A 20,838-nucleotide genomic window follows, 5' to 3' on the forward strand; every position below is an offset into this window, starting at 1 on the left:
GCAACTGGTCAGCTCTCCCAGAGAGAGGAAACCCAGGCTGGCTGGAGGAGAGGAATGGAAAAAGGAGGACTGTGGGGCTGAGAGATGCAGGGGGCTGCAGGGGACAAGGGCTGAGGTGGGGGGACTGGGAGCCTCGGTCTCATGCCTCCATGATCTCCCTGTTGTCAAGGGGAGGGGAAAGGGGCGTCGCTGCGGCTTGCGGCTTAATTACTTCAAGCAACAATAAGTGTTCCGCTTGTAATGGCAGGAAGACAGAGGGAGGTCGAGTCTCTGGGAGAAACTGAGTCTATCTGAGGAACACACGTGAGCTGCTGCAGATAAATGAAGTTACAAGAGGAGAGCTTCAGACATCATCGCAGCTGGAACATTTCCTTCACTGTTTTCATGGAGGATTGATTCTGACAGCAGGTGGAGGAAATAATATGAAGTTCCACTGAGAGAAAAGCAGACAAAAAGAGGAAATGTGGAGTGACTGTGAGTGGTGACGACTTGAAGTCAAACTTGCCAGAAAGCCAAAGGATATAAGAAAGGAGATAAGCGGTGAGTGGAGTAATTATCAGTATCTATATCTTATCTATATATTGTTACTGTATTCCAGCTGCATGTTTAAGCGACATTATGATACACAGAGTAAATATTTAATCAAGGACTTTGGTTCTAGCTAAATATTCCACATGTCTTGTGCATCATTTTTTCTGTTTGACAGATTTGACATCAATGACAACTTCAACAATCATTCTGACTGACCTACCGGTGTGTCAATCGGTTCAGTGCCTTCTCATCAATCACTATTTTCTTCTTATCTATATTCTGGAGTAGAAAAACTTACATTACATCAAATAAATAGTGTTTTTGTCATAGTAAATCACGTGTGTTTGTGTTGAGCTGGTGTTGAACAGGGAGCTGGCATGACATTTCTTTTGTTTTCAAAGTCATTCCAAGTTTTACACTGCACTGTTAAATCTCATGAAGAAAAACTTGTCAGAAGATGTGCAGTGCATGGACTGACTGAACGGCACACTGATCATTCAATTTACTCATCAAATGAAATCATCTGAGAACACTGCTTCTTATTAGTTTCCTTCCCAGTGTGAATATAACTTTATTACTTTTAACTGTAAGTCTTTGTTTTTATAACTTAACCATGTGACAAATCTTGTTCTGTGTGTTTTGTTTATCTTATTCATATGACTCATTAACAGTGAATACCATTACAACCACTCCCCCCCAAACTCTTCCCTGGTTATTATATAAGATTATATTATGTAATATTATGCATTATCAATGATCCTGTTTTGAATGATGCTACTTGCTGTACATACTGTAATTATTAAGCTTAGAATTAACACAGCTTTGCTGGGGAAAAAAAACCCCCATCAGGATGATTTAGCAACTCTGTCAAAGAAGCTGTAGCCTGAAATAAATACTTAAATAATCTGAAATTCACTCATTACGCTCTACTTTCGGAACAAGTAAGGAATGGCTTTGTTCCAGTAACCTAAAATTTTAAGTTTCAGTGCATTCAACTAAAGCTCATTATCATATTAGAGTAATGTTCGTGCAACTGTATGAATTTCCTTTTGTGTCTTGATTATGCAATATAACAGAAAAGGTTTGAGAGCAAAACTTTCCAGACTGCAGTCAAAAATACAACTGGGACACAGTTGAATATGTAGGAATGTCCACTGTCTCCTGACCCCTGGAATTTGGGAACATTTCATAGTTATGAAATAAAATCCAGAATTCCACTCGGGTACCAACCTTTTTATTCAGGTATTAGCATGGAAATATTCAAAGTAGACTACGCTTTCAGGAGCTTCAACTGCCACTCAGAACACTGAAAATATGAGCCCTGCCAACGCATCATTAAAGGAACAGTTCACCCAAAAATGTTAATGTGTGCAGCCATGGACAGAGACTGACACATTAAGTGCTTTAAAAAGTCCATCTGAACAGACTGGTATCAGAAATTGGGTACTTTACACTTGCTCCTACTAGAACAGAAATATCGGAGTAAAGGAAGATTCTAAAAAATAAATATAGATAGAGAAAAGATGGTAACAAAACAATTAAGGAGGAATTAATATCCCAAATAAAATATGAAACAACAGACATAGAAATGTAAAGATATGTGCATCTTCTTACTCTATAAACACAGTGTAGATAATATTGAGTAGGTAATACTGCAATAGGTAATTATTGACGACAATTTACTTCATTCAAAATTTTGGGTGTGGTTTGTGATTCATACTCTGATGTGTCATGCTCCACCGATGTAGCTCATCTTCTTACAGCAGCTTTACTCATTTATCACAGCTTCATTACAGGATTCAAATGATTTTGTATAAATGAAATACAGTGCAGTTACAAAATAGTTTACAGTGCTGTTGTCCCTAATAATGTAATACTCAGACACAACAACTGCAAACCGAGGAGATTTTGAAAAAGGCTAATAAGTTACCAAATACATTTAAAAACGCAGGATTTATTTCGAAAAGCTTCCTTCGAACTAACCCAACAACCTGAACCAGTATCTGTCTGTTCCATAAACAAAACTTCACCTGACTTCCTCCTCACCATGCTGATGGAAAGTCAGGTGACGTTTCGTAGTCCACAAAACATTTCTGGAGCTTCACAGCAAAACAGATCTGCAGCATTCTCCTTAACTGCTGAAATAGCTGGGGACTAAAAGGAGACAAACAAATACAGTGAAGATTTTGGCTTTAAAAAAGTTGTAAATAAGGTCCAACCATATCACTTTGGGATCCCGGGGCTTCCCGACACTTGGACTACACTGGACAAGCCGTGTGGAGCCATTTGACTCTTTTATTTTTAAAACCAGTAGACATCTACTTCAGTTGTATGCTACACATAATGCTGCAACAATGTTTTGTTATGAAGCTCCAGAAATGACAAACAAAACTCAATCTTCATTTTTGAGTGAACTTATCCTTAAATCTTAAGATGGCGGTACATAACACAAACCTTTGTTGAGAAACAGTGTCTCCATTACATGGTTTGTCCTCCAGAGAGCCTCATAAGCTCGCCTCTCCTCCATGAGTGGATGCACGCTTCCATCTGTGACGCGGTGATACGGTTGGCAGGTGATCATTTTATTTTATTTAGCACCTATATAAATAAATATAGTTTGGTAGAAAGAAAATGGTTCCTACATGAAACTACAAACAACAAGGTCATGATTTCTGGAAAGAGACATTGCTGTTGAGTTTGTCAAATGTATTTTCCCAATATCAAAAACAAAACTCTGCCGCTCACAACAAAAATATCTAGATGGATAAACAGCACTACCTGTACATGTAGAAGGAACATATGCTTGCTTGATTGAAGTGAACTGTCCCTTTAATACTTTTGAAAGGAATCATTCATTTGTTTATACAATGTTGCTTGAATATTAAGTTTGACAGGAAGACATCTCGCCCATGTTTTAGCATGATGAGGTCATGACTCCTTTTTCTGAAAATAAATACAGATTTTCCTCTCATGAAGCCACACAGCTGACAGTGTAACTGGTAGACTGTACAAAGAATCAAACTGAGTTACTGCCAGGAGCGTGTTGATGTTATGACTTGTGGTTAAAATGCATCACACCACATTTCATACACTGAATAAACATTTTCAGAAACTACTGAACCATCAAGAAGCCTGTTGAGAGCTTGAGAGCAGGGCGATAATAGAGACGACTGAATGAATAGCTCTCAGCCCATTCACCCTCAGGTAGGCACAGGAACTGAAAATTAATTCCAATAGCCTCAACAGTTATTTCAGTAATTCTGCTTTTTCATTATTCAGCCAGCCTGTGAACTAAATCTGCTGAATGAGGAGGGCTGGGTGTCTCATTCCCGTCCCTCCCCTGTGGTTTAAAGGGCTCCACAGGCCTGTCATGCCTTTGTGTCCAGACGCCGACCCGCGTTTGTGGCGCAGACGAGTAGCGGCCACCGGCAACTGTTCCTGCTGTGTGCATGTGTGTGCATGTGTGGGTTATAATGAATGAGCACCAGAAACAGACACAGTGACAAAGATAGAAAGAGAGAAGTGGGAGAGAAGGCGGGATAAAGCATGCGTGACAAATTCATTTATCGCTTTTGAAGCTGTTGAATTATTGTGACGTCTATCACAGAGGGCTGTCTCCTGTCTTCTGTGTGGTCGTCTGTGTGTCTGCTGACACCTTTAAGAAGTTTGTCTGACAGATGGTGATCTAATTTTATGGGGTCTGTGCTGCATTTCCCAGTGACTAGAGATCTGACAGATGCCCTGACCCACTGCAGCTAATTCTGACAGGTTTCATCTCTACATTGAGCTACAGTACGGGAATGTGTGTGTATGAGAAGACAAAGAGTTTAGCTAGGTTTGTTGGCTGCTGAGACGTCAAGCCATGTGATGACCCCTGATAAAACATATGGACACACAAGAACAAACAACTGCATCTGAATAATGCTATACAAGTGAGCTTGAGAACATTCTGATGTCAGCTTCACTGACAAATTAACTGATGAAACATTATGTCAAGAAGATGAAAGTTGTGTATGATTGACTGTGAAGAGCTCCTGCTCAGTTGCTCTGGGGCCAAGCTGAATTACTTCATGTCATGTTCAGCAGAGAGCAGGAAATAAACAATTGATCTTCATGAGAGCACAGTGGCAGACAAAACACCGCAGTGCTCCTCAAATAACCGCACTTAAAACCACATCCCATGAAAACAAGAAATCATTCATCTAGTCTTCTTAAAAGCAGCAAATACAGTAGACACATGAACAGATTACTGCATCTTAGATGGATTAAATTATATTTGTAGGCCTGTTATCAGTTTAGTGTGGACCTTCAAAAGAAGATATTAGCTTTAATTATCACTGGAAGCTAGAAGCAGCAGTGGGACACCTAGGACTTCATGCATAAAATCAAATTACTGATCATGGTAGGTGGTACTTCTGAAAAAGGCTCTCTCGTTTTCTTTGGCTCCGAGGGAGTTAAATCCAGTATGAGAAAATAACCCTGATGATGTCATCCATTTTTGTCATCATGTGTCTCTGGTGAGTTCCCAAACATTATGTAATACTGAGTATCCCTTCAATACTGATATATTCTTTCCAAGGACTAACCTAGAGTGATAAAGTTTAGGTTAGAATGCCTCGTTTGGAGTATGAATTTGACAGGGGGGGCAATTCTCTTGCACTTTAAAAGGAGCTCAATGTAACAAATGTTGCAATTTACATGTATGAATCACTTTTTGAGGGAGCAGATTGTAACGTGATGGGGAAAACGAGACCTTCCCCGTCTCTCTCGGTTGCCTGTGGACAGTTTGTTTAGGTTTTTAATGCAGCTGGACGGTGGATGTCTTTGTGATTGACTCAGGTCCAATTTTCCACGAGGTTCAAAAGCTGTGACTTCATGCATGTTCGTGGGAGCCTTGCCTCAGTGTCTCCCTACGCATCGCTAACAGAGAGCAACAGTAACAAACATTAGTTTAGAAATGAGTCCGCTTAAATAACCGTGATCAAACCACAGAGCTCCTTTCACTAACAATAGAACATTTTTGACAAGTATACTTTCGGGTTTGGTGATTGAAAATGCTCCTTGACATTTCTGTACTAGCTTGTCACTATATGGACATTTGTCTGCACAGAGATTATATATGCAGAACATTGTGAAATTACTTTCACAACCCTCTCATAAAATCCGGATTCACAGATTGAAACTGAATTGTGTGCATCCAGAGATATAGGCCAGGATGGCCATGCTTTTAAGATCTGATAAGGATCCCAGATGTAATGCTGGAATCAGCAGATCTTCCCCTGGCTACAGATTCATTCCTGCTGTTCAACCTTTCAAAAAAACATTCTACTGATGCATCACACTTGTGTGCCTTCCACTGTATAAGTTTATGAACTCACTTCCAACGAAGGAAAAACATGTTCATTTCAGACACGGGAAATAATAATATGGTATGTCCCATCTCTGTTGTTTCTGAAGATTAACAAACATGACTTGGCCAGGTTTAAGCAGATACCCAATTATCAGTTTACCAATAAAACACCAGGATTCATTACTGAAGACCCACACAGGGGAGGCTGCACCCGTTTGTATTTATTCAATATCAGTAATAGCAACTTATTGTTAGAGAAGCAGAGACTTTTAACCACTTTGTTCCACTCAAGTATTAAATCATCTCTGCTATCTAATATCAACTTGAAGACATTGCTGTAGTTTGAGCTCTGACTTTACCATACAACAAAAGAAGAAGGAATGGTCACTGGCAAGATGACAGTCACAAGCTGTAGGCCTTTCAGCAATAAATATTACAAAAGACTCACAAATATATTTCAGCAGTCATGAAAATTGGAAATGAATGTATGAGCAGTCATGTTATTTAGTTTTCCTGAGGATCCTTCTGCTCTTTGAGAGAATAGACAGATGAGGTAAGAAGCTAAGCTCAGCTGTTAAATGGAATTTAGATGTGTTTGCTTTACTGATTCTTTCAGTCTTTCATAGTTGGATTCAATGTTTATTTAAAGCTAGAATACAACATTATTACTGTGTAAGGAGAAACCGTTTGAGTTAGCATCCACCACAGTAAATAATCAACACATTCCACTTCTTCCAAAAAGCAGTTTGAATTTATGCGTGAATATGGTGAGGCACATCTGGCAGCCGTGGCAGGAGCAACAGAGCATCATTGTTTCCAAACGTTGGATCAAAAAGATCAAAAGATTCTGTGTTTACGTGCAAATCTATAAACACTCCTGGTTTCATTACGGTGAAACTGTCTTCTGTCTGCAGTGGAACATGTAATATTGTTATGTGAGCGACATGTACATGTTCAGGAAGCTTAAACCTGAAATGGAAACAGGCTGGTAAAAATCATCAGATCCCACTACAAGTGGCCTATTCAACATCATCACTACATGTTTTTACAGCACCAAAGCTCAACACAGACCGTCTCAGCGGCACCAAAACGCAGAGGCCTGGAATAACTCCAATAATCTCTTTCCGGACTAAGAGCTTCCATTTCCACAACTTTGTAATGTAAATGTCACACAACTGGAATTTGTTAAATGGCAGGGAGTATTCTGCCCGACCAGAGACTAGAGCAAGCTTTTTTTTAAGCTAGACTCACAACAAGTTGTCTGTCTAATGTTATCTAAATGACACCTGTGCCTCTTGTTTTCCATCAATGATTGCTACACTCACACACATAGAGTCATCCAGCAATGCACAATCAAACCAGCATCAACACTCCTAAAAAAAGCTACGATTTTAGCAAATTTGCTTGCATTCATTTTAAAACCTCGTGATGAAATGGCCATTTTTCTATTATACGTATGAATAGAAGAAGCTAAAAAATGTGTGCCTACTTACACAAATAACCAATGAGATTTGGTCTGCCTAAGATTTAGTCTCCATCTTACAGATATAATAGGTCTACTAGACCTATTACATATTGTGTTGAGCTGTGTACTTTCATTATCTCAAATGTTTCCAAGAATGTTCAAACCAGAGTTTACTCAAGTTAACAGTACTTTTCATTTAGTCACTTGACGCTTACTCTGGAATGGAGTCAGAGAATGAGGAGGGAAGTCTGATAACGTGGCTAAACTTTATGTAAATACATTATAACCTTTTGTGGACATTTGTGTTTGAGTCACATCAGATAGATTCCCTTCAGCAATGGTGGTTGTTTAATGGTGCGTTCACTATCGAAATAGCGTAACGTGTTAATGTAACATTAACCGAGGGTGTGTGTGTGTGTGTGTGTGTGTGTGTGTGTGTGTGTGTTCAGGTCAGCGGCTGACTAAACTCAGCACTCTAGTTACATTAACCCTCCGGCTCCAGTAAGCAGTTAACATTAAAGAACATAAACACCCAACAATTGTGGTCACCACAGCAGATCACTGCTGCAGTCAGGTTGATAAACATCCCAAAAGTTAAAAAGTAATCTCTGAGCTCTGCTAACTAGGTGTTTATTGCTCCAGAAGCCCTCCTCCAGAGCTGCTCAGCTGCTCTCCCTACACAACACTCAAGGAACATATTTATATTTTACGCTGATAAAGAGACCCCTAGCATCAGAAATTAGATATTTTTTTAATTTCAGCTAATAGAAGTATTTTTTTACTTTTCTTAGTTTCATTTGAAACTGAGGTCATCAAGAAGTAAAGTTCCATCTGTCAACATAGTGAATCTTAGTGGGGAGTGCATGTTATTTTTAGTTTCATTCACTCCACTCTACAGCAGAAACATGGCTAATCTAACCATTCACAAACTGAAATATCTTCACAACTTCTGAGGAACTGTGAAAATTCGGGGAATATAGCTAATGTTAAGCTGACGGACTTGTGATCTCATAATTTACAGTTACACATCAATTTTAGTATGGAGGGCTGTAGCGTTAAAATTGGAGACTAAAATAAAGCAAAGAAATGCTGCCATTCTTCAAAGGACCAAAGTATCAAAATTGTGTTGAATTAGTTTTTTTCTTGCCATTTGTCTGCTTCAGGGTGTCATCAGTCACTAATGATAATAGCTTGTGGGCAATAAGACACTACCTGTAGAACAGAGGCTCAGACCAAATTAATGCCCCTGTGGTTGAGAGATTGTGGTTAAGTAGATTTATAGTTAGTTTAAAAAGTCCCCAGGATCCAGGAAAACACCTCTGAGACAGAAACAGATAGCAGTCTCAACCATTCATCCACCAACCATAAACCAAGAGCAAAAAACTGGCCTTCTGCCAGAAATATTAACACAGTAAGTACTACTGCATATATGGTGTACTTGTGTGAGTAATGAATTTGACTTACTGTCTGTAACCTTTAAAAACTCTAAACTAGATATTTACAGACCCTGTTATATTATGTGGAAAAGGAGGAAGTCCACTAGCAGAGACTGAACTGACCTGGCTGAGGCAAGAGTTGGCAGAACATGTTATGATGAAAAAATTATGATCTCCAACAACCCAACTGCTAGTGTCAGGGGAGATTCCCCTTTGTGTTTTCTGTTATTGAAAATTCCAATGCTATGATAGCATTTTACCACAAGACCGACAGAATCAACATCAAAACACGGCATGCCATTATACAAAGGTTTAAGCCAAGACTGGAAACAGGGAACACATTCGCTGCAAGCCTTCACATTTTTTAGTAAAAGGGACTTGTTTTCACTGTATGGGATCGAGTTGGGCCACTTAATGCAATATAGTTTATTTCTTTGGTGTCTTCTTATCTCTAATAGTTTAGAAACAGTTATACCATTTTGTATTGCAATTTTGTTCAGCAATCAATTTTGGCTGTAATCAACGTAGAGTGCAATCCAATCTAACAGAAAACATATTTAAGTATATACTGTAAAGAAAGGTAACAATTTAAAATGAAAAACTTTTTAGATAGAAGTGGAAACACCTATGTGAATATGCTTTTAAAGTGACTGTAATCAAAGAACCAAATGAGGAAATGTTTTTCAGATAGTGTTTCTTGCATCAGCTGTTGATAACAAATGGTAGAAATATTTGCATTATGAAAAACTGCTTGAGAGTGAAGAAATATAAAATAATAATAAAATTAATTTAAAAAAACAGAGCTTAAAATAACAACTGGATGTGTTTGCCAACTCATCTTTGTATTTTCAGCTTGTTCTACTGCCTGTGAGTACAGTTTCAATCATGTAAAGATTACAAGTGGGGATATTGGTATGCAAAATTCAATATTTGACATAACACCCAAGTAACTGCAAAAAAAAAAAAAAAAAAAAAATGCAATATGCCAGTATCACTTAATAAATGATGTACGAATGTGTGTGAAGGACATTTATTAATAATCTCCCTGTCTGTTCCAGAAATCCTTGGTTCGGGTGCAGCGGGACTGTGATATGATTCTCCCTGTGGTGTTCTTGCTGGTGCTCCTGTTGCTCTCTGGACCGTCTCTCCAGGGAGAAACTCAGGAAATCGGAAACAGCGATGAGGTCAGAGACAGAGAGTTTATCTTTACGCCAAAACGGCAAAAACGTGCTGTGATTGATCACAGTGCTCTCCAAACAGACAAATGCTCCTATACCTTCATTGTCCCTCAGCAGAAAAATAATGGGGCCATCTGTGTGAACTCCAAGGAGCCAGATGCCCTGCTGGAGAACAGGGTCAATAAGCAGGAGCTAGAGCTGCTCAACAGTGAGCTGCAGAAGCAGCGACGGCAGATTGAAGCATTGCAGCAATTGGTAGAGGTAGATGGGGGTGTGGTCAATGAAGTCAAACTACTGCGCAAAGAGAGTCGCAACATGAACTCCCGAGTTACACAGCTCTACATGCAGCTGCTGCATGAGATTATCCGCAAACGAGACAATGCTCTCGAGGTGTCACAGCTGGAGACCCGCGTGCTCAACCACACAAATGAGATGGGAAGGCTAGCTACACGCTACCGTGACCTGGAACATAAGTACCAGCATCTGTCAGCCATCGCAAGCAACCAGAGCGCCCTCCTGGTACAGCTGGAGGAGCACTGTAAGCGAGGAGGATACTCATATGGAGTGGTGCAGGAAAGGAGCCGCCCTGTTCGTCCACAGCCTCCCGTGATGCCTCAGCCTCCTGTGATGCATCAGCCTCCTGTGATGCATCAGCCTCCTGTGATGCATCAGCCTCCTGTGATGCATCAGCCATCTCTACAGAGACCAGTATTGTCTCCTGGAGGCTACAGGCCCTTCCATCCACCCACCTACACCCGCCACACCAGCAACTCCATGACCAATGAGATACAGAGTGACCAAAACTCCAAAGCATTACCACCTCCTCTGCCCACAATGCCAAGTGCTACATATAGCTTCACAAATGAGCCCACTGGTAAGTAGAAGAGCACACCGACACTTTCATATCTTCACACGTCTTTTTAATCAATAGATTACTGCTGCTTCATCTAAGTCCCCCTAATATCCTTCTAACATCAAGGGCACTCCGACAGCACAGACCTCCACCAAGGCCAATTGTCCAGTCTTTTATGATATTCTCATTTGCAAACACAACCACTTTATCTGCATACATTTCTATCTATTCTATTTGTTATAAACGATTAGAATTATGTCAAAACATGGCTGTGCATATCATAAGCCTCAGCATCTCAGCTGTGCATTTGTTATGTACTTCTAAACTGGGAAATATTTCATGTACATCACAGACTTTCTGGGTTGTGTAAAGTGAATAAAATATAAAATTAGATAAAATAGATTTTTGGACTATCCTTGTAATAATTTCTGACCATTTGTTGATATTCAGGTCAAAAGAGGCTATCGCAATTGGTACAACTGGAACCCTTTCTTCTTTTTAGTATTACTTTCTAGGACTCCTAGGTGGACAAATTAATCCAGTAAATACTGTGCATAATAGTATGATGAGATTTGAATAAAGTTTTGCCATTTAATGGATTTGTCTCTGTGTTTCCATGTAATGTCAACTGTGGTTACTGCGGTTTGCTGTCAACATCAGAGAGACTAGAAAACATTTGTCATATTTGGCACATGTAACTCATGGTCAACAGTGACTTCACTTTTCCAGGAGCTCTCTGTCCATATGTTTTACCATTTGATTTGATTGTCTGTTACTTGTGCAGGTTGTTAGAGTTATGCTGTGATATTCGAATGTTGGTGAAAATGAATGCCTGTCATGAAAGCCTTTGTTGGTCAATATACAGTACACAGCGTTTTTAGTCAACATTCAGTCTCTCTTGCAGGCCCTTTCAAAGACTGTCTCGAGGCTCTGGAGGGCGGATACACCACGAGCGGCATGTATCTCTTGAAACCAGACAACAGCAACCAACTTATGCAGGTTTGGTGTGACCAGAGACACGACCCTGGTGGATGGACTGTCATTCAGAGACGCCAGGATGGCTCTGTCAACTTCTTTAGGAACTGGGAGACGTACAAGGTAAAAAAAAAATATTCTGAGCTTAGTATGAGAAGGTTCTAGATAAATCATCAGCCCGATAATGGAAACTTTAAATTATTGTTTATCGGCTGATAATGAAATTATAGCCAATAATAGAACCGATAATACAAAGCCAAATTGCTTTAGCTGACTAAACAATGCAACATTTACACACAGTATGTGGCAGTATGCACCACTGGCATTACACAAAGGTCAAAAACGTCAGTCCATATCCACCTGGCCTTCAGCCCAACTGTGGGTGGGAGTGGGTGTAAGAGCGTTCCTGTCTGGTCTGAGAATTTGGCAGGGAGGCCATCAGCCATGGAGTGAGGGCATACCCTTGTTCAACTGTTACATTTTTATAACATTTTGTTTTATAAAAGTTAAGCTGGATGGTGGTTTTTAGAATTACAAATAATCAACCAATCAGCCACCCATCACCACCAACTCCTTGAAGAGACACATCCCCACGAAACTACACTACTCACAATAAGTTAGGGATATTGTGAGAGACTCAGTGGATTTCATACATACGCTGTTTGTTTCACTACAGAGAGTTTTGGGATAGGGAGGCAATTGTATTGGGGTGATAGACACACCTCATTTTGTGTTTTCCACGTAATGGTCTCACTGTGTACAGTGTGCCTTACAAATTGGGGCCAATACCAAAAAACTAAAAGACAACCCTTTTCAATGTGGCATCAATTTCAACATTCTGTGGGTATAAAAAGCTGGTATTGTCAGTAAGTCATTCCAAGTTCATCATTCAAACAGCCATGAACACACGACGTCACTTAACGGACGAGCAGCGCCACCTGGCCATAGCGCGCCTTCGGGTCGGTGGCAGGCAGTCAGATGTTGCTCGTGAACTTGGTGTGTCTCAAAGTGTCATCAGCAGACTTGCATCAAGACACAGAACTACTGGCAGAGTTCGTGACAGACCCAGGAGTGGAGCCCCACGAGTGACAGACCGCAACGATGACCAGTACCTAAGGACCTACGCACTCAGACATCGTTATGCAACTGCCACACAGCTGCAGGCCCAGTTACGAGATGTGAGGGGTACTAGGGTTTCCAGACAAACCATTCGAAACCGACTCCACCGCTTTGGCTTGAATGCCAGACGACCGTTGCAGGTGACTCCACTGACACCAAGACACCGCCGTGAACGTTTGCAGTAGGCACAAGACCATGTGACCTGGACAATGCAGCAGTGGTCTACCGTCCTGTTCACTGATGAGTGTCGGGTCACCTTGCACAGAAATGATGGTCGTCAGCGTTCCCGGAGAAGGCGAGGTGAGCGATACGCCGAGGTAAACATGGTCCCCAGGGTTCCCTTTGGTGGAGGAGGTGCAACAGTCTGGGCAGGCATCACCAGTCAGCGCAAAACAGATTTGGTTATTGTAGATGGCTCAGTCACTGCACGTTCTTACCTCAGAGACATCATAGGACCCATCATCATCCCCCAATTCCGCCAGCACACCCCCAACTTTCTGTTCATGGTTGATAATGCTCCACCACATTGTGCCAGAATTGTCACAGCTCGACTTCAGGAAGTCGGAGTGCCTCATATGGTATGGCCAGCAATGTCCCCTGACCTGAACCCCATAGAGCACGTCTGGGACCAGCTGAAGCAGAGACTGGATGATCGTACCTCACCCCCACGTGACCTGGCAGAACTACGTGTAGCACTTGTGGAGGAGTGGAACACATTGCCTCAGAACAACATCATGAGGCTAGTGAGGAGCATGAGACGTCGCTGTCAAGCTGTCATTGCGGCAAATGGTGGAAACACCCGCTACTGACATTGTCAATTTTTGTTATTTGGGGCTATCCTTGTTATTGTCTAAATTTTTGGGGTAATAAATATTAAACTAATGAAAATGGTGTTTCTTCTCATTCCTTATTAGTAATATCAAAGGGAACTTTTACTTATTTCATTAAAATTCAGACCAAATAGGAAAAGCACTCATGTTAATAACAATATCCCTAACTTATTGTGAGTAGTGTATTTTGCAGCACAAAGGAGTAGTCTGATCAATGTGGCCAACGGCCACGGCATTCAAAAGGTGGCCGTTTGTATTTGATATTATTTGGATGTCAACAGAGTGATACAGCTTTCAGTTGAGCAATGAGAATGGATCTGGAGAGGGTTCTGTGATTTGTGTATGTGTGCAATCTACAGCACCAATGATATTTGGCAAGCTACAGTAAAAGCACTCTAAATCTCTACCTGCTGGTTAGCAGTGTACAGGAATGATATGCACTGGGGCATGGATGATATTTTCGCTTTCATGACTCTCGGAAGCGCACGGCTCAAAAAGGACTGCGAAATGTCTGACCTGTCTCCTATCTCTCTTTGAAATTATCCTGTGGTCAAAACTGAGAGTGTGCTGAGAAGTTGGAGGTATGGAGGTATGGGATTTGACCGTTGTGTATTCTGCCTAACCTGAGGCTCCAGGTTATTGCACTTATCCATAAGCAGTGCTAGTGGCAATTTGAAGCGACTCAGCAGCCATCCATGTGTCTCATCTAACAGATCTGTGTGATCTCTAAAAACACTCTCTGTGAGACCTGGCTTTCCAAAGCATCTATTAGCAGTAGGTAAGCCATGATTCAGGTGCTGAACGCACACGACCATCCCAGGATTTTTATAGTCTCAATTAGCATCATTTTATCAAGAATTAAACAATCCAATCATTTTAATTTCTCTAAAACATATAGGCGTATAATCTAAAAGTTATGATATTATGCGTTTTTTTTATGTTCCTAAAATTTAAAAAATGTGTTTGCACTATGTCGCATATGTTGCACTTCTAAGTGTGCGCTCGACCACTTTTAAAAATGTTCTCCTACCAAAGAGGAGATCAAAAATATGAAAAAATTGGAGAATCCCAGAAATCAGAGAGTACTTACAAAATAAGGGAAAATTGTGGATACAAACAAAAATAGGAAACACTTCTTACATGAGGCCTGTTGTGTCCAGGCTGGTTTCCATGGTTACAACTTAAATTTCACTTTTGCTTTAGAGAGAGTAAAGTGCAGGAAACGGGTACTGTTGGGTATTGGTACGGAATTCTAGGTACCGGTAGGTTTAAATGTGAAGTACCCAACCCTATTCTTACATCAATCTTCCATAAAGCTGAGTCATGGCTAGGCAATTTTTGTTCATGTTTGAAGCTAAATGAGTATCTGCTTCTAGAAAACTTGCTGACAAAATGTGGTTATTCACAGATGAGCACGTACAGCTTATTTTGAGTTGAGTTTTAGACTCTTTTTTCTCCCCCCATTTATTATATTTATTTCATGTAATCCCACTCTTGTTTTCCTGTAGTACGTGTGATCGTATTTTATTTTTGTCTTGTGTGTTTGGTGTAACCGTTCTGCTTTTGTGCTGCCATCTTAGCCAGGTCACTCACAAAGAGGTTTTAAATCTCAATGAGTTTTTTACCTAGTTAAATAAAGGATATTGGATACAGGAAAGTTTAAAAGCAACATTAAGTTACAGTTAAGCGGGCCTGACTCAGTTTAAAAATTGGTGTCCACCAGGTTCCATTTGAGGTAGTCTAAGTAATGTGGACATGGTTGTGCATTCTAATTTGTGGAAAAGTAGCATTTGTCAATCAATCCATCAATCTTTATCTTTATAGCGCCAATTGAAAACAAAAGTAATCTCATGACACTTTCCAAATTGAGCAGGTCAAAACCATACTCCTAAATGAATGTACTTACAGAGCCCCCACATTTTCCCCATGAGCAACATTTGGCGACAGTCGTGGGAAAAAAAACAGGATGAAACCCTTGAGCAGAAATTGATTTTTGGCAGGCAGCCATCTGGCTAGACCGGAAAAACCCAGTTAGTCAGAATTACCTTTACAGTGGCTATAGGCATGCGTTAGGCTGACAGCTGCAAGGAAGGGGTTTGGTCACATAGACACTGTCCTAAACAATGACATTATGAACTCTGTTGCTGTATAAAAAAAAATTGGAATCGTACAAACAAGAATTTGGAAAACTGCTCTGTTGATATTAAAAAAAATACACAAAAGATTTAATTCAGTGATTTCTGTGATGATATCACATTCCATTTAGCCTGCCTACAGCTGAAATCCTGAAGTCCAATCCTTCTCACAGTGTATTACATAAGTAATCATAAGAAAAACTCAACCAAATCAAATCTATGAGATCAGAGCAGAGCTAAAATCAATTCAAATAAATGAAACATTCTGCAGCCAGTGCAGTAATCCAAGCACTGTGTAACCATGCAGTGTTTCCCATTTAGTACTGGTGGAACCCACATTACGTAAAGTAGGGTGCACAGGGTGAAACACTTAGTGGCCAAAGATTTACATCCTGTGGCCTGAAGTGAGGACATCCCAATCTGCATAATCTTCTCAGTACTTTGAACTCAAGACCAAAACACAATGGAGTAGTTCCAAGTTCCAACCTAATCATTCTGCAACCCACACTCAATGAGTCAACAACGCACTTAAAGCCAATTTATACGCTCACATTTGGCAGGGACAAGGACTCCATCCTGACTGAATCCATGTGTTGTGTAATTGAAGCCAGGGATTCAGACTGAGCTCTGGTAGGGAGGATCTTAAACATGTCCTGCCATTTTGGCCCCTTGCTCCAACGTCATACCATTTTTTAAATGATGCTTGGAAAACATGGGTGGTTTGTTGCTGAAAGTCCAGGGATGTATCCAAGGGGAGGAAAAACAACCTAATTTTTAAAATAAGATAATTGCTATGGCATTTTCTATTAAATCATACACATTATTCCTGACTTATTCAATTGCTTTCTCCTTTTTTAGCAAGGGTTTGGAAACATTGATGGTGAATACTGGTTAGGACTCGAGAACATCTACTGGCTGACCAACCAGGGCAACTACAAACTCCTGGTGACCCTTGAAGACTGGACGGGGCGCAAGACCTTTGCAGAGTATGCCAGCTTCCGTGTCGAATCTGAGGAGGACTTCTACAGGCTTCGAGTGGGCCGATACCATGGCAATGCTGGAGACTCTCTTACCTGGCACAACAGCAAGCAGTTTACCACACTGGACAGGGACCATGATGTTTATGCAGGTCAGTGGTATAGTGCAAGAGATGGCAATCCTAACTGTTGGAGGGCTGTCACTTGCAAAACTACTAATGTTTTGGTTTACATACTGTATGAGTAAATCATTATTGGCAGTATTCAGGGTTTAGTTATGTACCCACAGTGACAAGTTGATACAGGCACTGCCCTGTGATAGACTAATGTGAGAGCGTGTGCTGCCTCTCACTCTTTATCCTGGGTCAGGCAAAGTGGCTACCACGGATGGATTTAGAAACAGGGCACGTCAGCATTCTGTCTTCTGGCTCTATGGGTATACAGTACATGAAACCACCAATAGTTACCAGTGTTTCGTACTGAAGGGTTTCCCCAACACAATATTCTAGTATGGTTTATAAGAAAGTAGTACCACCTCACCTGAAATAAAGACCACCTCTACTAGCAAAAGAAAGCACATTGTTTACAGTAAACAAAACTAAAAAACACTGAAATTAATATAGTAAATAAAGTTATAGAAGCTATACCAGACAGCCAAACCCACATCGTAACTTTGTCCAGGGACATTACTGCACTCACTAATTGTCACTGATACCAACTCCTAACCTGTTTTTCCTTTGCTCCACTCATGCCCCTTGCTCTCTCTTGCTCAACCACACACTCCATACAGGGTGCACACAGCACACACGTTTAGTGTATTTTTGTTGTCGTTTATAACACCAAGGACACAAAAATTTGCTTGAGAAATGAATGCAGGCAGTAGGATGAAAATCAGAGCAGAACTAATCAGTGTAGGAACCAATACATATTTGCTGTAAAAATAAAAATCTTAGTGTCAAAATGCAGAATGACAAGTAATGGAATGTATCTATACAAAATTAAGTACAATTTTGAGTTACTTTATTTCAATATGTCCTTTGTTTGCTACATCTGCTCCTCTACATTTATTTGCTTAGTCTCTTTGTAGATTAATATTACTGATTGCTTACTACTTGGGATTTGTCTCAAATTAGAAAGTGTTGTGGGCAGGACATTGAGTGAGACCACATAGTGGCGACTACAGACCCAGAGAGGATGCTGCATTAGAGCCAAAGTAGCTCATTTCAAGTTCAAGTATCAAAACTCAGATATAAAAAAAAATGCTGAATATTGGTTAGGCAATCAGTTCAATAATGAGTCCATCCCAACAGCAGTGCTTTAACTACACCTTTAACTATTAGATCAGTGTGTTAGTTACATCAACAAAAGGTAATGAAGGTAATAAGGTAAAGAAAATTGGCCAAGATGCACGCAGAGATTTAGGCAAGCGAGCCACCGAGATAATGCCTGGCTAATTTCAGATATCTAAATTGTTCGCCCATGAATTAACTAAGCACACATGTATGTCTGAAGATGAATATTCTTTGCCCCTGGATTTATTTACATGGAAATGGCTGACTTTTGTTCCAGCAAATATGACTTTTAGGGTAATTCTCAACCTCTCTACAGCACACAACAAATGTATTTTCATTCAGAGGGCATGCACAAAAAAACTCGATGCATAAAAGATGGTAGTTTCCTGCCAGAGTTGATACCTGACGAGAGAAAGCAAAGTTCTAACAGTGACAGAATGAGGCTAGTCTTGACTGCACATGGCAAAAAATCCTTTTTTATCTCCTTCCAAAACACATCGATCAGATTTTCTTCATAAAAGGAAGAACAACACCACAACTAGAAATCAACTATGACATATCAATACAGTCCCATGTGCTGGTTTACATTTGTCCACAGAAACCATCACAGGAGTCCCACATGGACAAGAGTGTGACTCACACACACACACGCACACACACACACACACACACACACACACACACACACACACACACACACAGACACAGAGAAGTGATGCCACGAAGCATGAGAGCTTTTGTCAAACACATACACAAAGGTGGATCACAGTGTCACTGTTGATAATCCTATCCCCTTAACCAGCACAACACCAGCTTGCTTGTCCACCAGTTGGTCTGATTTGATTCCTTGTGTCTCCAGGTAACTGTGCCCACTACCAGAAGGGAGGATGGTGGTACAATGCCTGTGCTCATTCCAACCTGAACGGCGTGTGGTACCGTGGTGGGCATTACCGCAGCCGCTACCAGGATGGGGTCTACTGGGCTGAGTTCAGAGGAGGGGCGTATTCTCTGAAGAAAGTTACCATGATGATACGACCTAATGCAAACACCTTCCATTAACTCATCAGTCATTCAAACCTGAAAAGATTTTAGGGAACATTTCCAACAAAGGGATCCATCTCTATATCACAAACACATCCTTGATTTGATTTTTATTCTTCATTTTTTTCTGTTAGATGCTTACTGTATATTCATAATGTCAAGTCAAATTGCAAAGGCTCATGCAATGACACAACAGAATTTTTTTGGTACCCTTACAGGTATAGTTTTTCTATCTTGTTTGGGCTGTTATGTACAGAATCAAATATTAATGTTAATTAATAGATATTAAAAATAAAAATTATATCCAGAGGTCAAAACTGACTGCTAGCCAAAAAAACGACTACTTCAAATTTATATTGGTACTTTAATATATATTTTATGTATGTACAACATACATTGGGATCAATTCTATAGGATGGACATTTTTGATTTTGATAACATTTTCAAAAAGGTTTCAGTAAATCTGTCTAATTTACCAGGTTCATTTCCTTTCCAAGTCTTTTTCATTTGAATATTTGGATTTGAAAAAAATGTTTAGAGAGAGCGAAGGCTTAGACTTGGTATGAACAAAACAGTTCAAGATTGAACCAAAGTACGAGGAACCTGGACCAAACAGCTTGTTTCCACTAATGAGGCTGATACAGACATGATCTTCACTAAATTCTCATCCACCATTGACTGTTATATTATCTCCAATGACTTATGGAATTTCTGAAGAATTATGATTTGATACCGAACATTCTGGTACTTGATATTTTGTGCTACGGCACAAACTTTACACTTTTTGTGCTCAGAAAGGTCTCCATGCTTCAAAAAGTTCATTTCTTCCTTGGAAGAAATCATACAGGAGCACTAAACCTCTGGGTTTTTTTAAAGGATCAGTTCACTTAGTTGTTTAGTAAATTGGAGTCAGGATGTGGTTAGCCTAGCTTAGCATAAAGAGGAGAAAACTAAATCAACTCTGTTCAAAGTAAAACAAATAAACCGATCAATAAAATCCAAGCTGATCCATAACATCTATGTAATATGGATATTGTGAATTAGATCAAAGCCTTTAAATGTTGACAGAATTTACAGAAACATGTCACAAAACTCTAAAATGTGTAAATATAATTTCACTTCAGGTTTTCCAGGTAAAACAGCTACACTGCACTTAAACAGAAACCAAACAGAACAACTCAGTTATTTCTCACCAAAGGTTTCCTGGTCTGTTGAAAAGATCAGTCACTGTATCATTGTGCAGATACAGTATGTACCAGGTACTCTGTGTATATATATGCTGTTTTGTTAAGATTATTTATAGTCTGTATGTAATCCATCTTGCAATAAACAATGTACAGGCCTGCTTGTTTTCCAATGATCTTATTTCATTTAGCTCCACACTTCAGACTACAATCACAGATTACATTTCTGGATTACTAGTAAAACAAAGAGCACCGTAAACAGAGTAAATATGTCGATATGAAATGTCTAATTTCTTAAAAACTGCAGCCCAACATTGATTCTAAGGTACTGTTAATAATCATACAATGCTGCTGTGTTTTGGATGTCCTTGTCTTTTCTTGTTATTTTTGCTTGTTCTCTCTGAGCAGATGGCGTTCCAGACTAGCAGGGGTTGGCGTGTGCATGAATGAGAAATGTCCTAATTCAATTACA

General features: G+C 40.0%; 2 protein-coding genes across 2 annotated transcripts in view; one reads left to right on the forward strand and one right to left on the reverse strand.

The window, feature by feature from the left end:
- The window catches only part of LOC115592456 (ras-specific guanine nucleotide-releasing factor RalGPS1), a 115,245-nt gene that overhangs the window by 47,364 nt on the left and 47,043 nt on the right, over positions 1-20,838 (reverse strand). The gene's annotated exons all lie outside the window — the stretch shown is intronic.
- LOC115592457 (angiopoietin-related protein 2-like) lies at positions 135-20,527 on the forward strand. Its single transcript, XM_030435187.1, has 5 exons — positions 135-540; positions 9,841-10,834; positions 11,718-11,911; positions 16,731-17,001; positions 19,001-20,527. Exons 2-5 carry the CDS (start codon positions 9,874-9,876, stop codon positions 19,198-19,200), a joined length of 1,626 nt encoding a protein of 541 aa, XP_030291047.1. The 5' UTR covers positions 135-540; positions 9,841-9,873; the 3' UTR covers positions 19,201-20,527.

This window comes from Sparus aurata, chromosome 12 (genome assembly GCF_900880675.1).
Source record: "Sparus aurata chromosome 12, fSpaAur1.1, whole genome shotgun sequence".
Classification (NCBI taxonomy): domain Eukaryota; kingdom Metazoa; phylum Chordata; class Actinopteri; order Spariformes; family Sparidae; genus Sparus; species Sparus aurata.